The sequence below is a fragment of the Phoca vitulina genome, unplaced genomic scaffold (assembly GCF_004348235.1).
Source record: "Phoca vitulina isolate PV1807 unplaced genomic scaffold, GSC_HSeal_1.0 scaffold21, whole genome shotgun sequence".
NCBI lineage: Eukaryota > Metazoa > Chordata > Mammalia > Carnivora > Phocidae > Phoca > Phoca vitulina.
The window spans coordinates 21,889,209-21,915,238 of NW_022589724.1; the positions used below are offsets into that span (position 1 = coordinate 21,889,209).

At 37.3% G+C, this 26,030-nt stretch overlaps 1 protein-coding gene across 6 annotated transcripts in view; it reads left to right on the forward strand.

Moving 5' to 3' along the window:
* LOC116641192 (rab GTPase-activating protein 1) overlaps window positions 1–26,030 on the forward strand; it is a 149,454-nt gene that overhangs the window by 62,252 nt on the left and 61,172 nt on the right. For 3 of the 6 annotated variants that reach the window (XM_032418771.1, XM_032418772.1, XM_032418773.1), the window contains 2 exons: window positions 3,240–3,333; window positions 7,574–7,724. In XM_032418771.1, the coding sequence (XP_032274662.1) occupies window positions 3,240–3,333; window positions 7,574–7,724 (245 nt within the window). Of the gene's footprint in view, window positions 1–3,239; window positions 3,334–7,573; window positions 7,725–19,400; window positions 22,358–22,797; window positions 25,395–26,030 lie in introns of those variants that run through there. The other 3 variants (XM_032418776.1, XM_032418774.1, XM_032418775.1) reach the window with 3 other exon arrangements.

The window sequence follows — 26,030 nt, forward strand, 5'->3', positions numbered from 1 at the left end:
ATATAAGTATTTAAATATACAAATTTATGTTTATATATTATTGGATTTTCACACTGATAAACATTAGGAATCATCCAGTTCTTTTTTTCTCTCTCTCTCTTTTTTTTTTTAATGGTTATATCCATTAACTAATCTGTCAGTCTCTGTTAAAAGCTACTATATAGAAGTGAGAAGTGGAGAGGAGCAGCACAGGAATAGCAAAAGTTTGGGAAGCATTTTCTAACCTATAATTTTGTACCAGGACTTTTTATTTTTATAAAGAGGAAAAAAGCTGATTATGATAGAAGGTCATATGAAGCATGTGTCTATGTGAGGTTCACAGAAAGTGTTCTGGAAATTCATAGAGGAGAATCCATTTTTCATTGTGGGGAGATGTGGTAGGACATCATGAAGAGTAGTTTTTGAGCTGGGACTTTTAAAATTTGTTTCTAAAGTAAAATAATACTTTGTTTATATAATCCTCACAAAAGTTCTGAAAAACAAGATTTCTATTATCCTTATTTTGCACATAAGGAAATGGTATCTCAGAAAAATGAATTTGCCCAAGGCCACACAGCTAGAAATAGGCAAGGAAGATCTTTATCCAGTTCTGAGAGTTAGCAGTCTGAGCTCTATTCTGTAATCATCTTGGTGCATTTAGTTCACATAAAGCATTTTGAAGTGCAAAGAAAGCACATATATTGTTTTGGGAGAAGTTAGAGATACAATTTAAAGTCTTCCTGCAGAACCAATTGAGTCATGTGTTAAAGCTGGGAAAGGTGGAATTGTTCTCACTGTTTGAGACTGCTCTATAATTAGTAGTCTTGAGACTTGTAGTTTACCTTCTAAGTCAACACTGCTTAAGATGGAAGAGCAAGTAATAAAGAACTCTTCTCCCCTTAAACTCAGCAGTAAAAACAAAATGCACCATAAACTGAGACAGACACTCTATTTTTATGAAACCAAAGAATGGTCAAATGCTGAATCTGAATGCTGCAGATTTTAAAGAATATCTACCTGTTACAAAGAAATTTGGGCCCAGCTGAAGGATAACATCCGGACTAATGTCTAGTTCTAATCTATGGCAGGCATACATTTTTCAGTGGAATTGAGGAGTTCAGAGGGCCTCTAGTAACAGGTGTTAACTAGGAGAGATAAGGACCAATAGCAGACCATGGGAGAGTTAGGGAACACTAGAACACAAGTTCTGTAAAGGACAAAAGTGTCTTTTTTTGCCCACATTGTTTCCCTAGTGTATAACCCAATTCCTGGTGTGTAATAGATGCTCAGGAGATACTGGTGAGATAGGTTTACCCCCCCACCCTTCCAAACCCCCCCCCCCCCCCCCCCCCCCCCCCCGATCCATTCCCGTAGTGAAAGGCTAATGGCATGACAGGACCATGGGGCTGAAGAAAGCTGTGTAGTCTTCCCATCTTTTCATTCTCTAACCTAGTATATGGACCAGGGAGACCCATCCTGTTGTCATGTGTTTGCTCCCTAGAAAGAAATGGCTATAGTCCTCTAGTAGAGAGGCTCCTTATCCATAGGACATTTGTGCTCCCAGGGCAGGAAGCCAGCAGGTATAAAGGGGAGGTGTTCAGAAACAATACTCTGAAACTGAGGTTGCCTGCTCCCTCCCCACCCATACCCCTGCCTTAGGTAGATGGAGTTCTAAACACATATTTCAAACTGCTACTGTCAAGATATGTTGAAAGCATCCAAAACAGTAAAAGAGAATTTGATAAGACAGATCTTCCTAATCTCTTTAAAGGAATTGTCATCTCTGGTACATTTTAGTACATTTTTTATAGCTGCTATTCCCCAAAGAGTTGTTGTGTTGTATTGATAATAGAATGAGTAGAGAATTACTTGAAGCATTAGAAAGTAGGGCCAATTCTGGCAAAATAGCAAAGTTGGGAAAGTTTATCTTCATGCCATCGAGCCTTTCTCTTTTCCTTATTTATCCTGTCTCCCATTTGTCCCAAAAGAAGTCTCACTTACATTCAGTCTGTGTCTTCCCTATCTCACCATCAAAACCGATGCTAATGTCCAAGGTGTTATAATGTAAAGAAGTAGTAAGTATCATGGATTTCTGAGCTGTTGCTAGTAGAGGTGCAAATTCATGATGTAATCATTAAAGGTATAAAGATCCAAACTTTGTTTAGGCAGGTTAAGCCAGAAGACTTAGAAATAGCATTGGTGAGGACACTTGGAAAGAAGTACCATTGTCCCCTACTAGTGGAAATAAATTGTAGAGCCATTCTGGAAGGCAATTTGTCAGTAAGCTTCAAAATATCCCAGGAAGTCCACTTCTGGGCATATGCCCAGTGAAAACAAGAGTTATGTTCATCCTGATACTATTTGTAGCAGAAAATTGAAAACTCCCCAAGTGTCCAGCAAAAGAGGATTGATTACATAAATGTCTTAGTCCACGTTTCCCCCTTTCATTACACTTTTAAATTCCTCTCACAGGCCTTTATCATTGTCAGTTTTTTCACTATCTTCATATCTTATAATCTTTAAATTCTTATTTGAGTTTACTTAATTACTAGAGTAAAGTTTGAAATGACTCATTTTGGTCTTTTTAAATATTTTTGTACTTTCTGTAATAAATATATGCCATTGTAGGAAATTTAGAGTCCTAAAAACATAAAGGAGGGGGGAAAGAAATCATAACTCCATCACTCAGAGATTGTAATTGTTAATGTCTTAGCATAATTTACTCCAGACTGTTTTGATCAGAATGAAGATTTATTAGCTCCTGGTTTTTATTTTATGTGGCATTTTGCCAGATTATTAATGTAAACACATGTCAATATGTAATTACATTATAAACATATATCATAATTTAATCAGCCTCCTATTGCTGCTCTCCTATTGTTGGACACTTAGGTGGTTTGTAACTTTTTTTAACTGTGGTAAACAAGACTGCTATATATTTTCCTGGATAAAGTTGTTTGCTTTGGAAAAGGAAAAAGAAGATAGCATATTTTGAGTCTTAGAAATGGCTCTTTTCTACAGTTAACATAATGTGGACTCTATGGAAAGTGAAAGAGAAATAAAGAGATCATAGCAACATTGTACCTAGGATCATTTTTATTTTCTTTGTATTTATATCTGTATGCTAAAAGAGAGAAATAGAACTTACGACTTTATGCTCCCAGTAAAATCTTTCAAATTTGACTGTTATGTTTCCATTCATTCTTCTGGCTAGCATAGCCACTGCTGTTACCCTTTTTTATGTGTTTTATTTATTAAAGATAATGATGAACCTCTCTTGAGTGGATTTGGTGATGTATCCAAAGAATGTGCAGGAAAAATTCTTGAAACATGGGGAGAACTTCTGTCAAAATGGTAAGTTAGAATAGTTCTCCTTTTCATCTGTAATTCTCATTTTATGGGTAGGGTATCTTCCCCTAACTACAATATTCAGTTTTGGAATTGTTCTATTTTGGAACCTATTATAGAAACCAAAGTATGGGGTTTGTGTTCTAGAATCTCTATTTTTAGAGATTTATAAGGGTAAGTAGTGAAGATCTGAAATCACCTTTCAGAATATCAGAAACCTAATAAATTCTCATTGCTGCAGAAAATATTAATTCAGACATGGAATGTATGGAGAGAATAAATCAGGAAAGAGCTCCTTTTTAGTGACGTGGTTAGGAACCACTGACTGGTTAAGATAATACACAATTAAGACAGTACACAATAATCAGGGAAGTTTGGAATATGCTCACACAATGCACAGAGCCACAGTAGAGACCTCAGGTGGGATTTTTCCTATCTGTATTATGTACCTAAAGTGACAGAGCAGAGTGTTATGAACATGCTGTATATTGACTGCTCTAACAATTACTTTTCCTACTGACACTTGTAAAACTCAGGAATTTCTTGTCACGAGAAATTCTCAGCTCGAGAGAATAGCTTGACAACAATATTAAGAAGCACTATCCTATAGACTGTCTAGAAACGGTACACTGTGGTGTATTTCTTAATGAAACCAGAGACACTCTGCTAAGTCGGGTTGGTGAGACATTTATGTAGTTTCCTTTTTCCTCTCTGTAGGATGCCATTATATGCTGCGGGGAAAAAAAAAGCTTGAAAGTGATCTGAGCACTTCTCTCTTTCTGACATTCTGGTTGTTAGGGTTGCCATGTAAGCTCCCCATGGGCCTATTACTTTGGGGTCTAATTTTTCTCAGAAAATTTAACTGTTGAAGCCTTTCACTCTATTCTTAGAAAACTGTGTTTCAGCATTTAAAAATCTTCCATGTCCTTAAGGGATGGGATTACAAATGGGCATGCATCTGCTTCTAGCACTCCCACAGTGCTTTACACTTTTGGTGAAACGTGCTCCACATCGGGAAATGTCAAATGTGTACAGGAGGAGAATGCAAACCAAAGCATGGTTTGTCTTTATACAAGTGGTTTTAGTAAATGAACTCTGCAAAAGCCCCTTCACCCGCCCAGGATAGAGTTCTCATTTACTTTTGATATTCCTATAGCAGTGGTGAGACAAACCTGCTGATGCTCTCATCACAATTATATTTTCAGTTCAGTGAATTTGGAGTGTTTGGACTGCTGCTGGCAGGCATTTCATCTGTATAAAAAGGTTTCTGCTCTAAAATAGAAATGTAATTGAATCTTGACATGGTTACATAATAGTATATTTAAAATCATTGAGATACAGCATTTAGACTCTAGATTTTATTAGATGAACTCACCACCATTTTATACAATTGCTTGGAATTTGTTACCAAATTCTGTTCATTCATTCATTCATTCATTTATATTATGTCTTTCTCCCACTTCCTCAAATATATTAACTGAGTCTACATGTTTCTTTTTTTTTTTTTTTAATTTTAAAAATTATTATTTCTTTTTGCTCTTGTTTCGTTTCTCTTCCTTGAGCTTCTTTCTGGAGACTTTAGGTCTGTTGGCCTTTTTGTATAGGTGGTACCCAGTGAGGCCCAGGAGGGCTGGTGCTACATGTTTCTTTAAGGTGTTTAAAACTGTTTTCACTGGTTTGGGTCCTGTCTTCAGAAATAATAATATAGTTTGTTTCTCTTCTTTAATTCATCTTTTTTTCCCATCATTATTATATATGTTCTGTAGGTAGGAAACATTGCAATATCATGGAATTTTAGAGCCTAATAGACCTGGCTTCAAATCCTACCTCTCCTCCGTCCAAGCTGTATGGTCTTGGGCAAGTCACTTAACTCTTCTGAGTCTGTTTCTTCATTTACAAAATATACAAGTCTTTAAAATTACCATTCAAGATTATTGTGAGTTAAAAATAATGGATGTTGTACTAGTAGTAATAGTAGTGAGAATTAATGAATTTACCATATGCCAGGCATTGTGCTAAGTTATGTACTTGATTTCAGCTATTATAACAGCCTTATGAACTAGTATCTATTTATATAGATGAGGAAACTGGCTCAGAGATTTAGTCAGCAATTCTGGTTAGTAAATGGCAGACCTAAAATTTTTAACACAGGCAAGTCTGAGCCTAAAGTTGGTTTATTTAACTCCACATTAGATTTTAGTGGCAGTATTGTAATAGTACCTTTGAGCTCTAATTCTCCAAGTACATTTTAATGTGATTCTTAGTGGATAAGAGAACTAATGTTGGTATAAAATAGTATGTTGAGGGTAAATAAAGTTAATACGATCAATGGCATAAAGTTATTCTGAGAATAATTTTACCAATATAAATTAAGCTAGGATTAGCATATAAACCTAGGGTTAGGTTTATTATTTCTGTAAAGAGCCAGGTCATAAATACTTAGGCCATAAATATATATAGGTCATAGATATTAGGCTCTGTGGCCCAGTAGTCTCTGTCACTACTACTCAACTCTGCTATTGTGGTGCAAAGGCAGTCATAGACAATATGTAAACAATTTAAAAAGGCTATGTTTCAATAAAAGTTGCTTTACAGAAACAGGCGGTGGGCAGATTTGGCCCACAGGCCATAGTGCACCAATCCTTGAATTAAGTAACAATTGCTTTTGTTCTTTCTGCTCCCAACCCTTCAACTTTTGTATATATATATATTTTTCCAAGCAAAGACAAAACCATATTGAATTGTCTATAGCTACCGCATTAGGGTACTAGCATCACAGAATTAACCATTTTTAAATGTACTGTGCATTATTATTTAGAATTCTGGGAATGTTTTGAGAAAAGTCTGAGTCCTTTTTGTATTTTGAGAGTGGTCATTTTGTATCAGTAACTTCTGTTTAAATCTGGTAGTCACAGAAGCCTTTCCAGGTCAGGATTCTGCATTACTGACTCAGTAATGGTGGCTTTCAAAACACAAAGCAGCCATGAAATCCAACAGAATATTTATTGATCTGAGTTTAAGGACTGCCTGAGTCATTTAATCGACTTCCCTGAACTTCTTTCTCCATCGGTAAAACTGGAAATACTAACCACCTACCTCAGATGGTTATTGTGAAGATCAAATAAGATTATATGTAAATCACTTTATAAATTGGTACCAATTCGGGCGCCTGGGTGGCTCAGTCGGTTAAATGTCTCCCTTCGGCTCAGGTCATGATCCTGGGGTCCTGGGATTGAGTCCCGCATCAGGTTCCTTGCTCTGCGGGGAGCCTGCTTCTCCCTCTCCTCCCCACTTGTGCTCTCTCTCACTATCTTTGTCTCTCTCTCTCAAATAAATAAATAAAATCTAAAAAAAAATTAAAAATTGTACCATTTCAAGATAAGTTTTATTTTCCCCATTTTATAGATTAGATAAATGAAGTTCAAAGACTTTAATAACTTATTTTGATGTTACAGTAGTACAGTAGAAATTTTCTTATAGTCATTCAAAAATGTTACTTGAAGCAAGGTATCATAAAAAATGCTGAAAGCTTTATTTTTATATTTATTTTAGCTTAATTTTAACTTGGGACATATAAATACACAATTCATTTGTGAATTTTGATGCAGGGCCAAGCTCTTATCTTTAGCTTTGTGTCCGCTGATTGGAATTTTGCTTTGTTTTTCTTAAATAAGCCACAACCATGAAGCTATAGTTTCTAGTTTTGATTTTTATTTAAAAAAATAAAAATAGAGCAATAATTTAAAGATACTTAGGAAACAGTCTACACAGTTCTTTCCACCACCCAATCTTTTAGTTATCTTGGCCACATCTAATTCAACAGCTTTATTTTTTTTTTCTTTATTAGTATGTTACCTTTATTAAGTCTGTAAAAATCATTTAGTCTAGTTTTCATAAAAATAACACTGTTTAGGGGTGCCTGGCCAGCTCAGTCGGTGGAGGGTGTGACTCTTGATCTTGGGGTTGTGAGTTTGAGCCCCACATTGGGTGTAGAGATTACTTAAAAATAAGATTTTTTTTTTTTTTTAAAGATTTGATTTATTTGAGAGAGAGCGAGAGATCACAGAGGGAGAGGGAGAAGCAGAGTTGCTGCTGAGCGGAGAGCCCGGTGCAGGGCTCAATCCCAAAATCCTGAGATCCTGACCTGAGCTGAAGGCAGATGCTCAACCGACTGAGCCACCCAGGAGCCCCAAAAATAAGATCTTTAAAAAAATAATACACTTACAGATTATGGCTTTATTTTTAGGCATCTCAATTTGAGTGTGAGACCAAAGCAGTTGTCATCCTTAGTAAGGAGCGGTGTTCCTGAAGCTCTGCGAGGAGAAGTCTGGCAGCTGCTAGCAGGTTGTCACAACAACGACCACCTGGTAGAAAAATACCGAATTCTCATTACAAAGGTAAGGGGCTGGTAATTCAGCATTAATCCTTTTAAAAATTTGTTAGGAAAAGATTGTTATGGCTATTTGATTTCAGGGAACTTTTTATAATTCCTTTATCTAATATAAGAATAGAACTTTTAAATACACTTCTAGCCCAAAGTTGTTTCTAGTGTTGGCACAGAAAAGAAGGAAAAAGGTTTTCTTTCTTGATTGGCTTCACCTCAGAGGCAAAAGATGTCTTCTACTCATTGGGTAGCTAAATCCTTTTTGAACATAATTGTATTTTTAGATCATTCGTGCTATGCAGTATGAAAAACTTTCTTTTGTTTATTTTAATTGTTTTCACACTTCACAGAAATGTGTTCTTTGTAGGTAAGGCTTAGTTCTAGTTTCTACAATTCGAAGAACATGATTTTATTCTTTTCGATTGTATTCCCTTTTAGCTCATTCCTCTAAAAGGAAGAATTCTCATTTTTTATAGTATCCCTTTCTCAAGTGCATACATTCCTCAAGGTTTTATAAGCAAAGCAATAAAAACTATTCTCTGTACAGCATACAAGAATTGAAATTAATTTTCTTCAAGATTCGATGATGCTTTGTGCCTTTGCACCCATCTCATTGGTTTTAATTTTTGTTGTTGTTTCTCACATTCTTGAAGTATTTATCTTTGGAAAGCAGTTTCTCCAGTCCCAGACCTGGGTTTTGAATGAATTGCTCAGAACCCTCAATAAAACATCAGCATTTTTCAGTGTGACAAAAGGTGGGCTTCTTTTAAAGATATATTAAAACCTTAAATGAATAATATCTCCATAAAATTATTACTTTAAAAAACACTTATAGGGGAAGAACAGCATTTGAACACAAAATTGGACCTTTTCTCACCAGAAAATGACTTTTACTTGATCAAAATATTGGTGTTGTCATCATTTTATTTCTAGACAGATTTTTTTTTTTTTTTTGGAAGAACTAATATTCTGATTCCCTCCATTATGTTGCTGTCATTGTTCAAACAGCATTTATTGAGTGCTCATTACAACCTCAGTGCAGGAGCTAGGAGGTGAAACACAAAGCAATCATTTGTCATTACAATAGACACAAGTCATAGGATGGCCTGAAATAGCAGTGGGGGCCATTGAAGGAGTGATTAATTCAGCTTGGGAGAACAGGAGAGTAATGTAATAAGTAATGTAACATTTAAGACCAGTTCCAGAGAAGAGCTCCCCAGCCATGGACAGATGGAAGAGCATTGTACTTGTAGTATGAATGGAGGCATCGAAGAATGAAGATACGTAACAGGTATAGCTAGTGAAGGTACACCTACTTGGTTGTTTTTTTTTTTTTTTTCCTATTGCTGGCAAATTATATTTTGGATAAATAATTCTCAGTTATATCTCTGTCTTTCCAGATCTTCATTTGAAGTCCTTTGAAACATTTGGTCAAAAATTGTTTCTTAAATGTTTTTGGTGTGGATTTTCAGACAGATAATTTTTAAAGATACGAACTATCCAGTTTTTCTGGTTCCATGAAAATGGTGGTTCTTGAATAGGAACCTGGTAGTTATATGATGTGTAAAAGATCACTTTATTAACAAAATCTGATCTATTTGATTAACGTTTTATGTATGCTGGTGTCATGTGCTTTTTATTTCACATTAAACTTCTACTGTGTGGGTGGCTAGAACCTAAAAAGATTTCTCATGGATGTATAATTATTTAGGGGCGCCTGGGTGGGTCAGTCGTTAAGCATCTGCCTTCGACTCAGGTCGTGATCCCAGGGTCCTGGGATCGAGCCCCGCATCGGGCTCCCTGCTCTGCGGGAAGCCTGCTTCTCCCTCTCCCACTCCCCCTGCTTGTGTTCCCTCTCTCACTGTGTCTCTCTGTCAAATAAAAAAAAAAAGGAAGATTTAATTAATTAATTAATTGCTGGTAGATGATCAGAAAATACAGATTATTTAACCATCATAATATTGGTGAATGCTTCTTTTTGTTTTACACTGCAGTATTATTTAATGTAAGTTTATATTGCTTTTCTTTTCAGCTTTACTGGAAATAATAGTTATTGTTGTATAGGAATGGTATTGATATTTTAAATTTTGTTCTGAAATTTTTTTAGGGGAAAAATTACTTTAAAATTTTTTAAATTTATTTTCACAGCAAGGTGTAATTTATATAGGCTAAAATATACAACTTTGAGGTATACAACTCAGTGATATTTTACATGTAAATACACCGCTGTGACTACTACTAAGAGGAAGAATATACCCAGCACCCCAAAAAGTTATTTCTGTCGCATTCCAATCATAACCGCCCCTTCTCCGCCCTTGAATAACCATTATTCTGACTCTTCTTTCCCTGCCATTAGTTTCAGTTGTTCCTGAACTTCATTTAAATGCAGTCATGCAGTCGTGCAGCATGTCCTTGTTTGTATGTGACTTCTTTTGATCATTCTATTTTGGGAGTGTATCAGGAGGCGTCTTCATTTTTTTGTTTTTTGTTTTCATTTTTTTAATTGCCGAGAGTATTCCACTGTATGAATAAGCCACACTTGAAAAAAATCTATGCTGCTGTTACAGATGTTTGGTTTTGCTTTGTTCTTTTCCAGTTTTAGCCATTATGAGCAAAGCTGCTATGGAGCATTCTTGCATTTAGCAAATGTTATGGTCTGAATGTTTGTCTCCCTCAAAATTCATGTGGTGAAATTTAATTTCCAAAGTGATGGTGTTAGTATTAGGAGATGGGGACTTTGGGAGGTGATTAGGTCATGACAGAGATCTCATGATAGCGATGAGCACCCTTATAAAAGAGGGTCCAGAAAGCTCCCTCGCTGCCTTCCATCGTTTGAGGGCACAGCAAGAAGTCAGTAGTCTGCAATGAAGGAGAGGGTCTTCATCAGATCCCAACCATGTTCACACCCTGATCTTGGATTTCCTGCCTCCAGAACTATGTGCAATAAATTTCCGCTGTTTTTAAGCCATCCAGTCTGTGGTATTTGTTATAGCAGTCCAGATGGACTAAAACAGCAGGATTTGTACATATTAGTATACATGTATTGACAATAATATTTACTTATGTATATGTATTATATTTTTAGTTTATTTTAGACATGGGTTCTTTGCCAGATACATGCTTTATGTTCTGAAATTTCACCTGTAATATTACTTTAGAGGGTTATTTATTTATTTATTTATTTGAAAGAGCACAGAGGGAGAGGGAGAAGCAGGCTCCCTGCTGAGCAGAGAGCTCCACATGGGGCTTGGTTCCAGGACCTTGAGATGAGAACCTGAGCCGAAGGCAGACGCTTAACTGACTGAGCCACCCAGGCCCCCCCTTGAGATTTATTTTGCTTAGCTTCTTCAAAGACTAAATTTAAGACAGGACACAGGGACTTGATTTGTAGAGTGAAGCCCCCCCCCGCCGAAAATTAACTTGCAAACAAAACTGATGAATGTCTTCATCATCATCTTGCTTTGTCAAGCTTGACTTATAATGGGATACATGTAGGATTTTTCCCATGTGACTTTTGTAATCCAAGGACAAAGGCCTTTCAGTAATAGAAAATACATAGGTATATATTTTTTTAAGGTTTTTTTAAGATCTGTTTTTGTGTTAGAGCAAGAGCATGTGGAGGGGGAGGGGCAGAAGGAGAGAGAATCTCCAGCAGACTCCCTGCTGAACAAGGAGCCTGATGTGGTGCTCCATCCAACGACCCTGAGATCATGACCTGAGTTGAAATCAAAAGTTGGATGCTTAACCAGCTGCGCCACCCAGGCGCCCCAAGGTGCTTCTTACTTCTAAAAGCAGTAGAGTTTGGAGGCACTCTTTTTTTTGTTTTTGTTTTATGTTTGTTTGGGGTTTTTGTTTTTTGCTTTTTCATCTCAAGAAGGAAAAAGTATAATAATAATAGCTGCCCCTTTTGAGCACATGTGTCACATGCCGAATTGAGCACTTTATAGTCATTATGTCATTATTCGAAGAAAATCCCCGTGATGTGGTAATTACTATTTCTGTTTTAGAAATGAGGAAGCAGAGGTTCAGTGAAGCTTAGTAATTTGCTTACAGTCATTCAGCATGTAAATAAATGATAGAGGCAGAATTTGAACTCAGGAACGACTCCAAAGCTGGTTCTTTTCCATTATTCTCCCTACTTGTCTATCCTTGAACTTAAATAAAAATTTTTGTATACAGCCATATGTGTACTCATACAGAATTTCATGTGGACACATAAACATGCTTGTTTTTATGTGTAGATTTTTATTCAGTTACTCTTCTCTTGGTAGGCATTTACTTTGTTTCCAGATTCTAGCCTCTCCAAACATCCTTGTATGTGTTCTAAATCTTTTATGGAATAGAATCTCAGGAGTATGATTGCTGGATCAAAGGGTCACATGTTTTTTAAAGTGACTTTTAATTTTTATATTTAATTTACTTATATCCAGTTTGATTCTCTGAAAGGCTATTACTGTTCATAGTTCGCCAGCAATGTAGCAAAGTGTCTGTAGCCCCACATCCCAAACAGTATTAGTTACCAGTAACTGTATTTAATTTTTTGCTGTCAATGGATGTAAGTGATACCAGCATATCTTCAGTTTGCAGTTCTCTGCCTAGCAGTAAATTTGAGCGATTTGCTCTTCTGTGAGTTACCTCTTTATCTTTATTAAACATAAAATCTCAAAGCCAGAGATGGAAGAAAATCACTTAAATAAAATAAAAATTATTTACCAAAAAAAGAACTCTCTAAGTATTCTCTATTATGTATATTACTCCTTTATCTTCATTATAAATACCTTTCTAAAACTAATTCCTTATTGACTTTATTGATGGTTTCATGCCATACAAAACGTTTTCAATTTTTATGTAGAAAATTGTGTCTCGGTTAAGGTCTCCTACCTTTAAGTTTTGTTAAGTGCAGTTTCTAAGATTTTCTTGCAAGATTTTTATTGTATGTGTTATATATTTATATCTTTAATCCATCTGGAATTTATTTTTGTACATGGTATATGATAGCGGCCCAATTTTAATTTTTTCCCGGATGGATAACTAGTTGTGCTACTCCTGTTTTCCTACTGAATAGAACTACCATCTTTGTTAGATCTGAAATTCTTACATATACTGAAATTGAGTTCTGGATTTTTCTGTTTATTGATCTGTTTGTGTTACTCCTATGCCAATACTGTTTTGGTTAAAGAGGCTTCAGGTTATGTTCTGATATCTGGTAAAGCAAATCTTTTTTCACTATTTGTTATTTCATATTTTTCTTATATATTCTTATATATTTAATCTTCCATATAAACCTTAAAATCACTTTCTTCAATCTCACCACCACTATCTCCCTATAAGGTTATGTGAGGATTCTAATTTGAATTTTATTTAACTTACATATTAACTTAGGCTATAAATTACATTGTTACAGTGTCTTTACATCTAAGAGTATGGTATGTCTTGCCACTTTTATGTCTGTTAAAGACTTTAGAGTTGCTTTCCTTTACGTCTTGTGCCTTTTTTGTTAAATTTATTCTTAATAATTATCCTAGAGTGTTCTTGCTATTGCAAATGGAGTATTTTTTCCTTTCTATTTGAGGGTGCTAATTGCTACAAAAGAGAATAGACATTGGTTCTTTTTTTTATTCCCTATCCATCTGCCTTTTGATATTTTGATTAGTTCTCCTAATTTTATACTAGCATCTTTTGAGATTTTCAGGTAGGTAATTATGTCAGCAGCAAAAACAGTTGCACTTCTTTTTTCACTGTTTCTGCAGGCTATTAAATTTTCTTTGTTTATATGTTGGAAACATTAAGACAGGGGCACCTGGGTGGTTCAGTCGGTTAAGCGTGTGCCTTCATTCAGCTCAGGTCATGATCCCAGGGTCCTGGGATGGAGCCCTGCATTGGGCTCTCTGCTCAGTGGGGAGCCTGCTTCTCCCTCTGCCCCTCCCCTGTGCATGTGCGTGTGCGTGTGTGTGTGTATGTGTGCATGTGTGCGCGCATGCTCACTCGCTCTCTGTCAAATAAATAAAATCTTAAAAAGAAAAAAGAAACATTAAGACAATGCTAAATGATGATGGTGATAACTAGCATCCTTGAGTTCTTCATTTTAATTAAGGTGGTTTTAGTTGTTTAATCTTTTGGAAGGCATGCTGTTCATTTTTGTTTTTTTGTAAATAATTTTTATTTTACTTAAGTGATTTTCTCCCATCTTTGGCTTTGAAGATTTTATTAAGAATGTGTACTAAATTTTATCAAAAAGGTTTTTTAGCCCTTAATATGATTTTTACACATTATCAACATTATCATAGACTTATTGATATTGAACTACCCTTGGCTTCGTGGAATAAATTTCTGCAGACCAAATATTCCTAAATTCTTTGTTTTCTGTTCTTTCTGGCCTTTAACCAAAGGTTCCTTAACCCTGGTGTCTAGAGAGAACTTGTCAGACTCATTGGGAAGGAACCCTAATAAGTAAGCCACAGGGACTCCCATGGCCCCTCTTACCCCCAGTTGTAAGACCTATAGCTGTTTGGGTCTGGTGAATCAAATAAATGAAGGAAAATAGAGACACTTTCTGGTTTCCAACTTCCAGAATCAGCCTCTGGCCCTTCCTTTTGGTTATTTCTCACCTTGTATGTCAGTGATTCTGGTTTTTTTGTTTGTTTTTTTGCTTAGTTGCAAAGATTTATGTCAAAATTGCTTCCTTAATGGATCCTTTTAATGAAAGAATAATGAAATAACAACATATTCTGATGGTTCTCATTCCTTTCATCCAGTCAGCCTTGTGTTTTCTGAAACCGGTTTCCTTTTGTTTTTGTAGTGATTTTATTGATAAACTTCAGTGATAAGAATCTTTTGTTATGAATTTCAAGTTTTTATCCAAAATCTAAACTAGTGACAAGTCCATGTAACCAATATTTACATTTTTAATTGTCTGTCCGAGGGAAGTCCTAGAGGCCTAGCCACATTTTACCAGTCTGGAAAAATAATTTAAATATCTAATTATAATGTCATTATTATGCAGATTTTTGGTTTTAATTAAAATTATCTCTTTAATAGATTTGTTAATAGTAGAAGATTCAATAATATATAATCATAGAACCTGCCTGTAGGTACCAAGCAAAAAGGGGGTCAATTTAGCAAAAAGAGGACTGACCATAGAGTTAGGAAGCCTGAGTACTGGTTTCAGCTCTGCGTTAGCTTATGAACTCAAATGAGTTCTGCACTTGTGGCCATTCACCTCCTCTTCTCTGACATTAGGTTGCTAAAGTAATTGGATGATCGTCCTTTAAGCTTGAAAATTCTAGAAAATTAGATATGTAACCTGTTTGAGTCCTGCCCCCCAAAATAGCCCATGATTTCACAACTGAGTACTCTTGCTATCTGATTCTATAGGAAAATAGGTTTTGAGTACACTTTTAAGAACTATATTGTGTGCTCCCGTATAGCAGTTGCTGTAGTTGGTCTGCTATAGACTGAATGTTTATGTCCCCCTAAAATTTATATGTTGAAATCCTAACCCCTAGAACCTGATAGTATTTGGAAGTGGGTCTTTGGGAGGTTAGTAGGTTGAAAGAGAACAATCCTCAAGAATGCAATTAGTATCTTTTAAAAAAAAGACTCCAGATCGCTACATTGCCCCTTCTACCTTATGAGGACATAGCAGTAGATGGCCATGGGTCCTCACGGTACACCACATCTGCCAACACCTAGATTTTGGACTTCCTAGCCTCCAGAACTGTGCTAAATTTCTGTTTTTTATAAGTCAGTCTGGTATTTTTGTTAAAACAACCTGAATGGACTAAGACAAGTTTTTCTCAAATTGTTATTTGTGAAAATCATTTCAGGTCTCCATATCCCATCTCTGTCATGTCCTGTCCCCTGTAGTGAGTTGCTGTAAGTTGTATCTGTCCAGGGAGTTCTAAAGGTTTCCTGAATTATAAGACTGGAAACATAATAGGCTTGATCATATTAAAATATCTGATATTTGATAATTTTTGATCTACAGATAGGTAATTTCATATACATCAACCTAATAGGTGAATTAAGCAGGTATTATTGCTAGGGTTTTATTTGAAACATCTTCCTATCTAAAAGCAGAATTGCCTGTTGTTTTATTAGGCATTTGTTGTTTAGTCAGCCGTAAATACCTTTGAAAGCCTACTTTATGTCAGCCCTGTGCTAGGTTTCATGGATATGCCCATGAATAAAATGTATCTGCTCCCTGGTTTGAGAGAGACTATAGTCTAATGAGGGAAATAAGCAATTAACTAACCATTTAATAAAATTATATAAGAGTTATAGAAGAGAAAATAGGTATTGCCATGTGGCATGCGACAAGAACTTTTCAATCTAAGGATTCAGAAAGGTCTCTTGTTCAGAAATTATCGAGGGAAGTGGATTGTTGTGGTGGGATAAGGTGCTGCATGGCATGTGTGATGTTAGAAGTAGTGGGAAAAATGCAGAATGAAATGAGGCCAGAAAAGATAGATAGGGGCTGGATCTTCGAAAGCTTAAATAAGGCATATTTGAGATTTTTAGCAATAGAAAGTCATTGAAACATTAGAAGGCACTATGCAAAGTGGATTAGAGTATTGTCTAAAGGCAGATTGTCTTGATTCAAATCCTTCTTCCTACTGTATTTAAGCCATTAACATTGGGCAATAAATTACATTAGACTTTTGTTTCTTTATCTGTAAAGTGAGATGACAATAGTACCTTATTTGTAGAGCTGTTAAATGAACTTAGATAATGTGTGAAAACACTAGGTACAATTTTAGCCCATAGTAAGTATAAATTATTCCTTAGTTACTGGTATTATTTGTGTTATCATTATTAGTTTTAGAATGGTCATTCTAGTTACTTGAGTTAGAATGGAGTAAGATTAATTGAAGCAAAACCTGTTAGTAATTTAGGCAAAAGATGATTGTGACTTGGATTGGAGTAGTGGCAAAACAGATAGGGAAAGATACTATTTGAGAGAAGTTTCAGAAATACTTGGCATTTGGTGATTGAGTGAATGTGGGAGATGAGGGAGAGGGAAGAGTAAAAGATGATGAGTCAAGGACCTCAGATTGGTTTTGGAATGACATTGGTACAAATACACCCCTATCAGCTGCATTTAAATAATATATTAATTAAATAAACCAACATTTAAAGCTTATTTTTACAGAATAATAAGTAGTAGATAATGCCCAGAAGTGAATCTTAGGAATTTGAAGAACTGAGATTGAACCTTTCTCCTCTGTAATATTTAAGCCACTGAATAGGTTGAGAGAAGAATAAATACAACTTGAGCAGTCATTTCCCTTTTCTGTTTCATGTTTCCTCTTTTTTGCCTTATTTCCTTTTTAGTTCTGTCACTTTCATTTTTTAGTATTAGGTTGAACCATATAGAAGTTTCCAGTTTTGGGCGCCTGGGTGGCTCAGTTGGTTAAGCAACTGCTTTCGGCTCAGGTCATGATCCTGGAGTCCTGGGATCGAGTCCCACATCGGGCTCCCTGCTCAGCGGGGAGTCTGCTTCTCCCTCTCACCCTCCCCCCATGCTCTCTCTCTCTCTCATTCTCTCTCTCAAATAAATAAATAAAATCTTTAAGAAAAAAAAAAAGAAGTTTCCAGTTTTGTAGATCAGAAACTGTTTAACCAGAAATGATTAAATATTGGCCATTTTACATGGTTCATCCAGTTATATTCTCATTCTGTAAGAATTTTTAACCAGGGCTCTGAGGGTCCCTTTTGAGTTAAATTGAGCATCGAAGCCTATCTGAAAGAATGTTGCTGTGATGACATAAGGACCAGTGAAATGAAGTCCCATGAAGTAGGTGACTTAAACCTGGTATCATCCATTCAGTGTGGCTCTGGGAGGACATCTCGTGGCCAGAGTTTTTGTTAGCTTTACCGAAAGAGACATGTTATATATTATTTTCGATGTTTTTTCTAATATTTTATTTATTTATTTGACAGAGAGCAAGAGAGGGAACACAAGCAGGGGGAGTGGGAGAGGGAGAAGCAGGCTTCCCGCTGAGCAGGGAACCCCACGCGGGGCTCAATCCCAGGACCCGGGGATCATGACCTGAGCCGAAGGCAGAGGCTTAACGACTGAGCCACCCAGGCGCCCCTCGATGTTTTTTCAAACCTGATTATAAAAATGGTACATTTGACTCTTGACCAGCATGAGCTTAGGGGCAGTGACCCCCCCCACATTTGAAAATCCACATATAACTTTTGACTCCCCCAAAAACTCTACTACTAATAGCCTACTGTTGACTAGAGGCCTTACCAATAACATAAACAGTTGGTTAGCACATATGTTACACGTATTAAATACTGTATTCTTACAGTAAAGTAAGCTAGAGAAAAGAATGTTATTTAAATCATAAGGAGGGGCGCCTGGGTGGCTCAGTTGGTTAAGTGACTGCCTTCGGCTCAGGTCATGATCCTGGAGTCCCAGGATCGAGTCCCACATTGGGCTCCCTGCTCAGCAGGGAGTCTGCTTCTCTCTCTGACCCCCCCCCCTCTCATGCTCTCTCTCTCTATCTCATTCTCTCTCTCAAATAAATAAATAAAATCTTTAAAAAAAAAATAAATCATAAGGAGAAGAGAAAATACATTTACAGTACTGCAGTATTTATTGAAAAAATTCACTTATAAGTGGACCTGTGCAGTTTAAACCCATGTTGTTCAAGGATCAACTGTACAAAGAAATTGGGAAATTCATAAAATATAGAAAAACATAAAATAAAAAATTGCTTGTAATCCCACCCACGATCCACTAAAAAGTAGAGTTGATTTCCAGTGTCTTTCCTTCCAATCATATATATATAGATATATATACACACATACAGAAATATTATTTTTTTACCAAAAAGCCACAAGTATATCATGAGATTGCATTATTTTTTTTTTAAGATTTTATTTATTTATATGACAGAGAGAGCTTACAAGCAAGAGGAGCAGGAGAGGGAGAAGTAGGCTCTCTGCTGAGCAGAGAGCCCGGTGCAGGGCTCAGTCCCAGGACCCGGGCATCATGACCTGAGCTGAAGGCAGACGCTTAATGACTGAGCCACCCAGGAGCCCCAGGAAACAGACTCTTAACTATAGAGAACAAACTGATGGGTTACTAGAGGTGGGGAAGAAGGGGGATAGGTTAAATAGGTGATGAGCACCAAATGTTGTATGGAAATGTTGAGTCACTATATTGTACACCTAAAACTAATATTATACTGTAAACTAACTAGAATTTAAATAAAAACTTAAAAAGGGAAGTATATACAGATTTTTTTTTAAAGATTTTATTTATTTGACAGAGAGCGAGAGAGGGAATACAAGCAGGGGGAGTGGGAGAGGGAGAAGCAGGCTTCCCGCTGAGCAGGGAGCCCGATGCGGGGCTCGATCCCAGGGCCCCAGGATCATGACCTGAGCCACCCAGGCACCCCTATAGATTTTTTTTTGTAAGATTTATGTATTTGGGGCTCCTGGGTAGCTCAGTTGTTAAGCGGCTGCCTTCGGCTCAGGTCATGATCCCAGGGTCCTGGGATCAAGCCCCGCGTCAGGCTCCCGGCTCAGCGGGGAGCCTGCTTCTCCCTCTCCCTCTACCTGCCGCTCTGCCTACTTGTGCTCTCTTATCTCTCTGTTGAATAAATAAAAAAAACTTAAAAAAAAAAAAAAGATTTATGTGTTTATTTTAGAGAGAGAGTGCAGGGGGGAGGAGCAGAAGGGGAGGGAGAGAGAGTCCCAAGCGGACACCATGCTGAGAGGGGAGCGTAACACCCCCAGGCTCAATCTCAATATCCCAGATCACCACCTGAGCAGAGAAACCAAGAGTCAGAGGCTTAACGCTGTGCCACCCAGGCGCCCCTGTATAGGTTTTTGTTGAGGACATAGATTTATTGCCACTTTATGTCCTTAATAATGTTTTTCTTCTGAAGAAAATGTTTTTCTTTAATCTGAAACAAAACACTTAACTCTTGACTGATTTGGTAAAGTGTGGCTCTCAAGCTTTTTGTTGTTTTAGGTTTCCTATATGAATATTTTGATTATAGCTCCAAGTGATTTTATTAAAATAGAAATGAAGTTGAAAGAACTATTATTATACTAGTGATAGTAATGTAACAGTTTGTATTTTTATTACATTTTTAATTCTTTCAAGTTATTAACCAATGTAATGTCTTTTTTTTAATCAGCGTAACTGTCTAGTTTTATACATGAGACACCCGAAATGGAGAATAAGTTACATGACAAACTTCACAAGTAGTTAGAAAAGCTTGTACTATTGACTTTGGTAAATGTTATTTCTGTTTATTGAAATATAACTCTCAGATCATTTTTTTTCATTCAGTATTAGCACTCAAACAATGACAGTTCAAAAGAAAGTGTGTGGCAGATTATAGAATAGTGAGTGACCTGGTTTGTCTGGAGGGCAAGATGTGTGGGGGGTGGTGTGGAATAGGGAGATTAGATTGGAGAGGCACTAGGGAGCCATTGACTTTTATTGAGCTGTGGATACCATAATAAAGCATATACTATTAGATGTTTAGGCAGAAATGAATAGATTGAAAAATGAACAAGATTAAAAGCCCAGACAATATTTAATGATGGCCTAAAGTATTAAAAGCTGAATTGAGAGCCACTGTAGATACAGATTCCCAGGAACCTGGTGAATAAGAGTAGTACACTGAGTGGGGAGAGAGTGGGCAGGATGATTCCTGAGTTTCTTACCTGAGTGCCTGGAAAAAATAAAACTGTTGGAAAAAGATAAAAGAGGCCAATTTGTTGAGAAAAATGTATTTTATTTTGGACATGCTGTGGGTGAAGTGTACAGGACATCCAGGTGGAAGATGTATTGGCTAGCAGGCAAATTGTAAATGGGAAAGAATGCTCAGGGGTGAAGTCAGGGCTGGAGACATAGGCAGAGAAATTATTAGTGTAGAGGGAATAAATTGAAGCCATATCATCATCCGTTCTTTATAGATACTTCTACTGCCTTACGTATGTATAGCCTCAATGTATTTGAGGAGTGTATGACAGCAAAATATCCAAATAACTGTTGGATATTCTGTTGTGCCTCAGAACTGGGCAGTCACAATAAGAGAGGCATTTTAGGAATCAGAGGACCCCATCCTCAAGCAGTGCAAACATGGTTGGCAGAAAAACACAGACTACCTAGGAAGGGTATTTTAGTTCTAGGAGAAGAAAGGGAGTAAAGTTATATACCCACTATGTGCTAAATATTGGTAAGCCTTTTGTATGTATACACTGTCTCCTTTATTTTGCAATAACTCTGTGAAATAGGGAGTATGATCCTCATTTTAACAGATGATGAAACTGAGGGTAAGAGGCTTAGTAATGTAAGACCAAGATTTGAACCAGTTGGGTGGTCAGTGCCATGGGTTTTTTTATATGCCACACTTAGCCATGTTTTCCAGTAAGATCTGTCAAATATAGCTATCAAGCTTATGCTCAGTAGGTTTTTTAGTGTTGCCTTCCTATAATAAGTGGAGTGCTTTAGCTCTTAAGATATAATTAATTGAATTCTGATTATGGGGGACCATTTGCTTGCAGTGAGGAGGCATGTGTGTGAAACAAAAAATGAAAATTGGATCACATAACATGTATCCTTGCCCAGGTGTGCCATCTTTCTAGAATGCCAGAATGTAATCCCAACACAGTATAATATATCCCACAATATAATCCCAACTTGCATTGTTTTAAATAGGCACAAATGAGATTGTTTATTCTAAGATACATAAGCTGATTTGTACCAGGAAACTTCTTGCAGTTTTAAAGCCTGAGTGGAAATGGGTATATATACTTGTCCACCTTTTGTGTGTATTTTTGTGTACTGCTTCTCAGTAAACTAAAAGCAAGAAATGGCATCTCCAAACTATAGGGTAGCACTGAATACAGCAACAGCGTGCTTGTATGCTGTTTCCTCAGTGTTCAGAATGGGTGAGGTTTTCTTTATTTTTTCTCTTGAAAAACTGATTTTTAAGTTTGCTTGTTATTTTTGTCATCTTTCTTAAAATTAGCCAATATCCAGGGAATCGTGAGAGAAAATTAATGCTGAACATTTAGCCTTCTAGCTAGAACTTCTTGTGCCACTGAATTAGGATTCCTCAGTTAACACTGCACTGTTAACACACTTTCATTCTTTAGCATTGCTCTTTGTCCCTGAGGAAAATGCTATAAGAAAATTGGAATTTCCTCTCACCATTACCCCTTTGGCTTTTGTTTCAGTCTAATTCCTGGCTGGCATTCTGTCCCGGTTACAACCCCTTGTCCTTACTAGCAGTCTAAATTTTGCTCATCGACTAAAAGGGGGATTCCAGACAGACGAGGAAACAGCTTTCAAACACTGCACTGCAGGCATATTAAGTTATTCCCCCACTGTGCAGTCGGGAAATCAGGGACCACTTCTCTGGCGATGAATTCTAATGAGCTGCTAAAGATGCCGAAGGGTGTGTGCGCATAGGCGTTTTCTTTCCCCTCCCCCATTTCTTCCTTTTCCCAAGCCCCCTCTTCTCCCTCTTTCCCCTCCTCCTCCTTTATCCCCTCCCTCTGTGTCTCAGTTCTGCAGTAAACGGGGCTGAGGCACATTCCTGCACTGCAAGGCTTTCTGTTAAGGATGTTTTGTGGCTTTTGTTTGGATTGCAGCATGCAGAATTACAGGTAACACTCTGAAATCGAGCTAGACAGATAAATTCTGTTGAAATGTTTTCAAAGAGGCAAAATATTACATTGGAATCAGTGAAGAAAATAAATTATCTTAAGTAATTTTATTAGTGGTAGTTATGGTAAAATATTTTTGGAAATGCTATAAGCAGATTCCTTTTCTTCCCCCAAAAGGCTCAAATGAAAGGAAATGGGGTTAGATTGATCTGGCTTGCGATTGATTTTGTTTTATGTTGATCATGAAAGCTTGCTGTTGTTGCTCCTCCTCTGTAGAGTCAGGACCAGTTATGTGGGGTGCCGCTGAGGGTAGCCATGAATGGTTGTACCGGGTGGGGTGGGATGGAGTGGGAGGGTTGATACCAGCCTGAGCTAGCCAGGTTCTTTGATCAGGGCATTGGATGCAAAATGTAAAATGCTCTCTCCTTTTCTTCTGTCAGCTGTTCAGAGGAGCCTCATTACAACTCCTGCTGAAGCTCCTAATCTTCCTCCCTTCTCTTCTGCCCCTACCCCCTACCCTCATTGGCCTGAAGACATTGTACCCAGAGTTCGCCTTACTCCCCTGGTGCTATGTGTATGGTAAACCTGGTACTATGGCCGCATCTGGGACTGGCCAGACAACTGCTGCTGGTTCTCCCTATTCCAAGAAGGATTTAAAGGGGAATTGTGCTGCAGGCAGTGCACCAGAGCAGCATCGGGAGCCTGGGGACCAGGGCTCGTCTGGCATTATTACAGACCCACACAGCTGACCGCAATGACTGCAGCTGCTCCTCTGAACTGTTGGCAGCAGCCAAGCGGCAGCATGAAGTGAGAGATCACTCCCGAGCTCAAGATGAACTCTACCTTGGATGGTAATCAGAGCAGCCACCCTTTTTGCCTCTTGACATTTGGCAATTTGGAAACTGTCGATTTTTGCCTTTTGGAAGTATTGATTATTGTCTTTCTCACTGTATTGATTATTTCTGGCAACATCATTGTGATTTTTGTATTTCACTGTGCACCTTTGTTGAACCATCATACTACAAGTTATTTTATTCAGACTATGGCATATGCTGACCTGTTGGTTGGGGTCAGCTGCCTGGTCCCTTCTTTATCACTCCTCCACTACCCCCTTCCAGTGGAGGAGTCTTTGACTTGCCAGGTATTCGGTTTTGTAGTATCCGTTCTGAAGAGTGTCTCCATGGCCTCTCTGGCCTGTATCAGCATCGATAGATATATTGCCATCACTAAACCTTTAACCTATAATACCCTGGTTACGCCTTGGAGACTACGTGTTTGTATTTTCCTGATTTGGCTATATTCCACCCTGGTCTTCCTGCCTTCCTTTTTCCACTGGGGCAAACCTGGATATCATGGAGATGTGTTTCAGTGGTGTGCAGAGTCCTGGCACACCGACCCCTACTTCACCCTCTTCATCGTGGTGATGTTGTATGCCCCGGCAGCCCTTATTGTGTGCTTCACCTATTTCAACATCTTCCGCATCTGCCAACAGCACACAAAGGAGATCAGCGAAAGGCAAGCCCGCTTCAGCAGCCAGAGTGGGGAGACTGGGGAGGTACAGACCTGTCCCGATAAGCGCTATGCCATGGTCCTGTTCCGAATTACTAGTGTATTTTACATCCTCTGGTTGCCATACATCATCTACTTCTTATTGGAGAGCTCCACTGGCCACAGCAACCGCTTCGCCTCCTTCTTGACCACCTGGCTTGCTATTAGTAACAGTTTCTGCAACTGTGTCATTTATAGTCTCTCCAACAGTGTCTTCCAAAGGGGACTAAAGCGCCTCTCAGGGGCCATGTGTACTTCTTGTGCAAGTCAGACCATAGCTAAGGACCCTTACACAGTTAGGAGCAAAGACCCCCTTAATGGATGTCATATCTGAAGTGGTTCAGACACTGAGTCACTGTGGTGTGTGTGTGTGTGTGTGTGTGTGTGTGTGTGTGTGTGTGTTTCCTTTTTATCTCTGTATTCCTAGTTCACTAGGAAATCTGGGACAAAATAATTAGACTCTAAGCAATAGCAAACAAATGATCCGTCGAAAATACCTTCTAAGTTTGCAGAAATTATTTTCTAAAAAGTGTTTTGGCATCAGGAGAATCAGGACTGTGAAGATAAATTGCTCTTGGTTCCAGTTTTTGTAATGTCATGGAAATGACTACATTTTTAAGATTTAAAATAAATAAAGCCATATCTAACACCTCTCTTCAGCGGGCATGACTGAACCTGGGTGTGAAAAGCGTCAGCATTTTTAAAAAGTTGTTTTCTTTTCGCTTTTCTGGGTTCTTTCCAGCTGTTTGGGCTGCATATGCAATTGAATTATTTTAATGGGGAATATTAAAAACCAGTGATGAATTAACAGGATATAAAATTTTTCTTTATATATGCCAAAGTAAAACTGTGCTGCAAGTTTCAGCACTGTCATTTAGAAAGCCAAATGTTTTACGTTTTATGTCTTATTCTCATGAGAGAATTCTCAATACAGTGAATAATGTGAACACCTAAACACTAATTTTAAAATTTTGCAGTGCACCATAAATGAAGCAAAAGTGCAGTCAAATCATATAATTTTTATGAAAAGTTGAGCTGCTCTCTGTGCCATGCTTCATGGAGATCTAAAGAACTGTCTGCATAGAAAGTGATTGTGTGGTAGTATTTTTGCCCATGCCTTTGTGTATGTGTGTATTGACAATATTTGAATTTAGATTACTCTTTACAGCAAAGTGTGTTTTAATAAGCTGAAAAACAAATGATAGGTTAATTACTGCCATTTTTTTTATAATGGCGAAAACATATAAAAGTAAACCTTTAGTCTTCTCTTTTTTTTATCCAGAGACTTTTGAAATATAAGACTATCTGCGAGAAAGGCGTCCTAAGCAACTGAGTGAGAAAATATACTGTATATTTAACTAATACATTTATAAAATAGAAGGTGATTGAGATGTTATCTTTGTGGTTAAATGGAATCAACAAAGTAGCATCTAATTCTTTTTAAAAGCAATCTTTTTTAGTGTTAAGGAATGCACATTTGAATGAGAGAAGGAGAATGAGAAAGAGAAGCGCAATAAAGGAGAAGGACTTCTCCTTTATTGCGCTTCTCTTTCTGGAAAAAAAAATCCTTTGATATAACAGTTCTTTACTTAGTCTTTCTTTTTTTTAAGCCAAAGTACTAGCAAAATCTGTAGGATGTTATTACTGTTACTCTGTAGAATTATCGATAGTGCTGTGTATTTGCATGTACTAGTGATGTTTTCTTCAAGTGATTATCTTTAGAACAAGAAGTTTATTTTTCTAAAAGGAGAGAAGGATTTCCCAGCAGCTCCAAGCATGAGAGTATTTCCTCTGCTTTTCAACTGGTTTTAATGTTTTGGAAGTCTTCAGGAGGACTTATGTGATCTCTGCCTTTGGCTAGATGTTATAATCTTAATACAACAATGGTATTCAGTGAGATGGAAGAAACCCAAGGGAAATGGGTTAAAGTGAAGTTTTGAATCCAAGAAAGGACATGGATATTTATAAAACAGGGAGATAGGCTTTGGGTTTTTTGTCATATATTAGAAAACCTACTGCCTCCTTTTAAAATAAAGGGCAGCAGTCTTATGATTTTAGGTTTTAGATATCAGTTTGATTTTAACCTCAAATGTGTGTTCTACTTAAACTGCTTAATTTTAAGTGA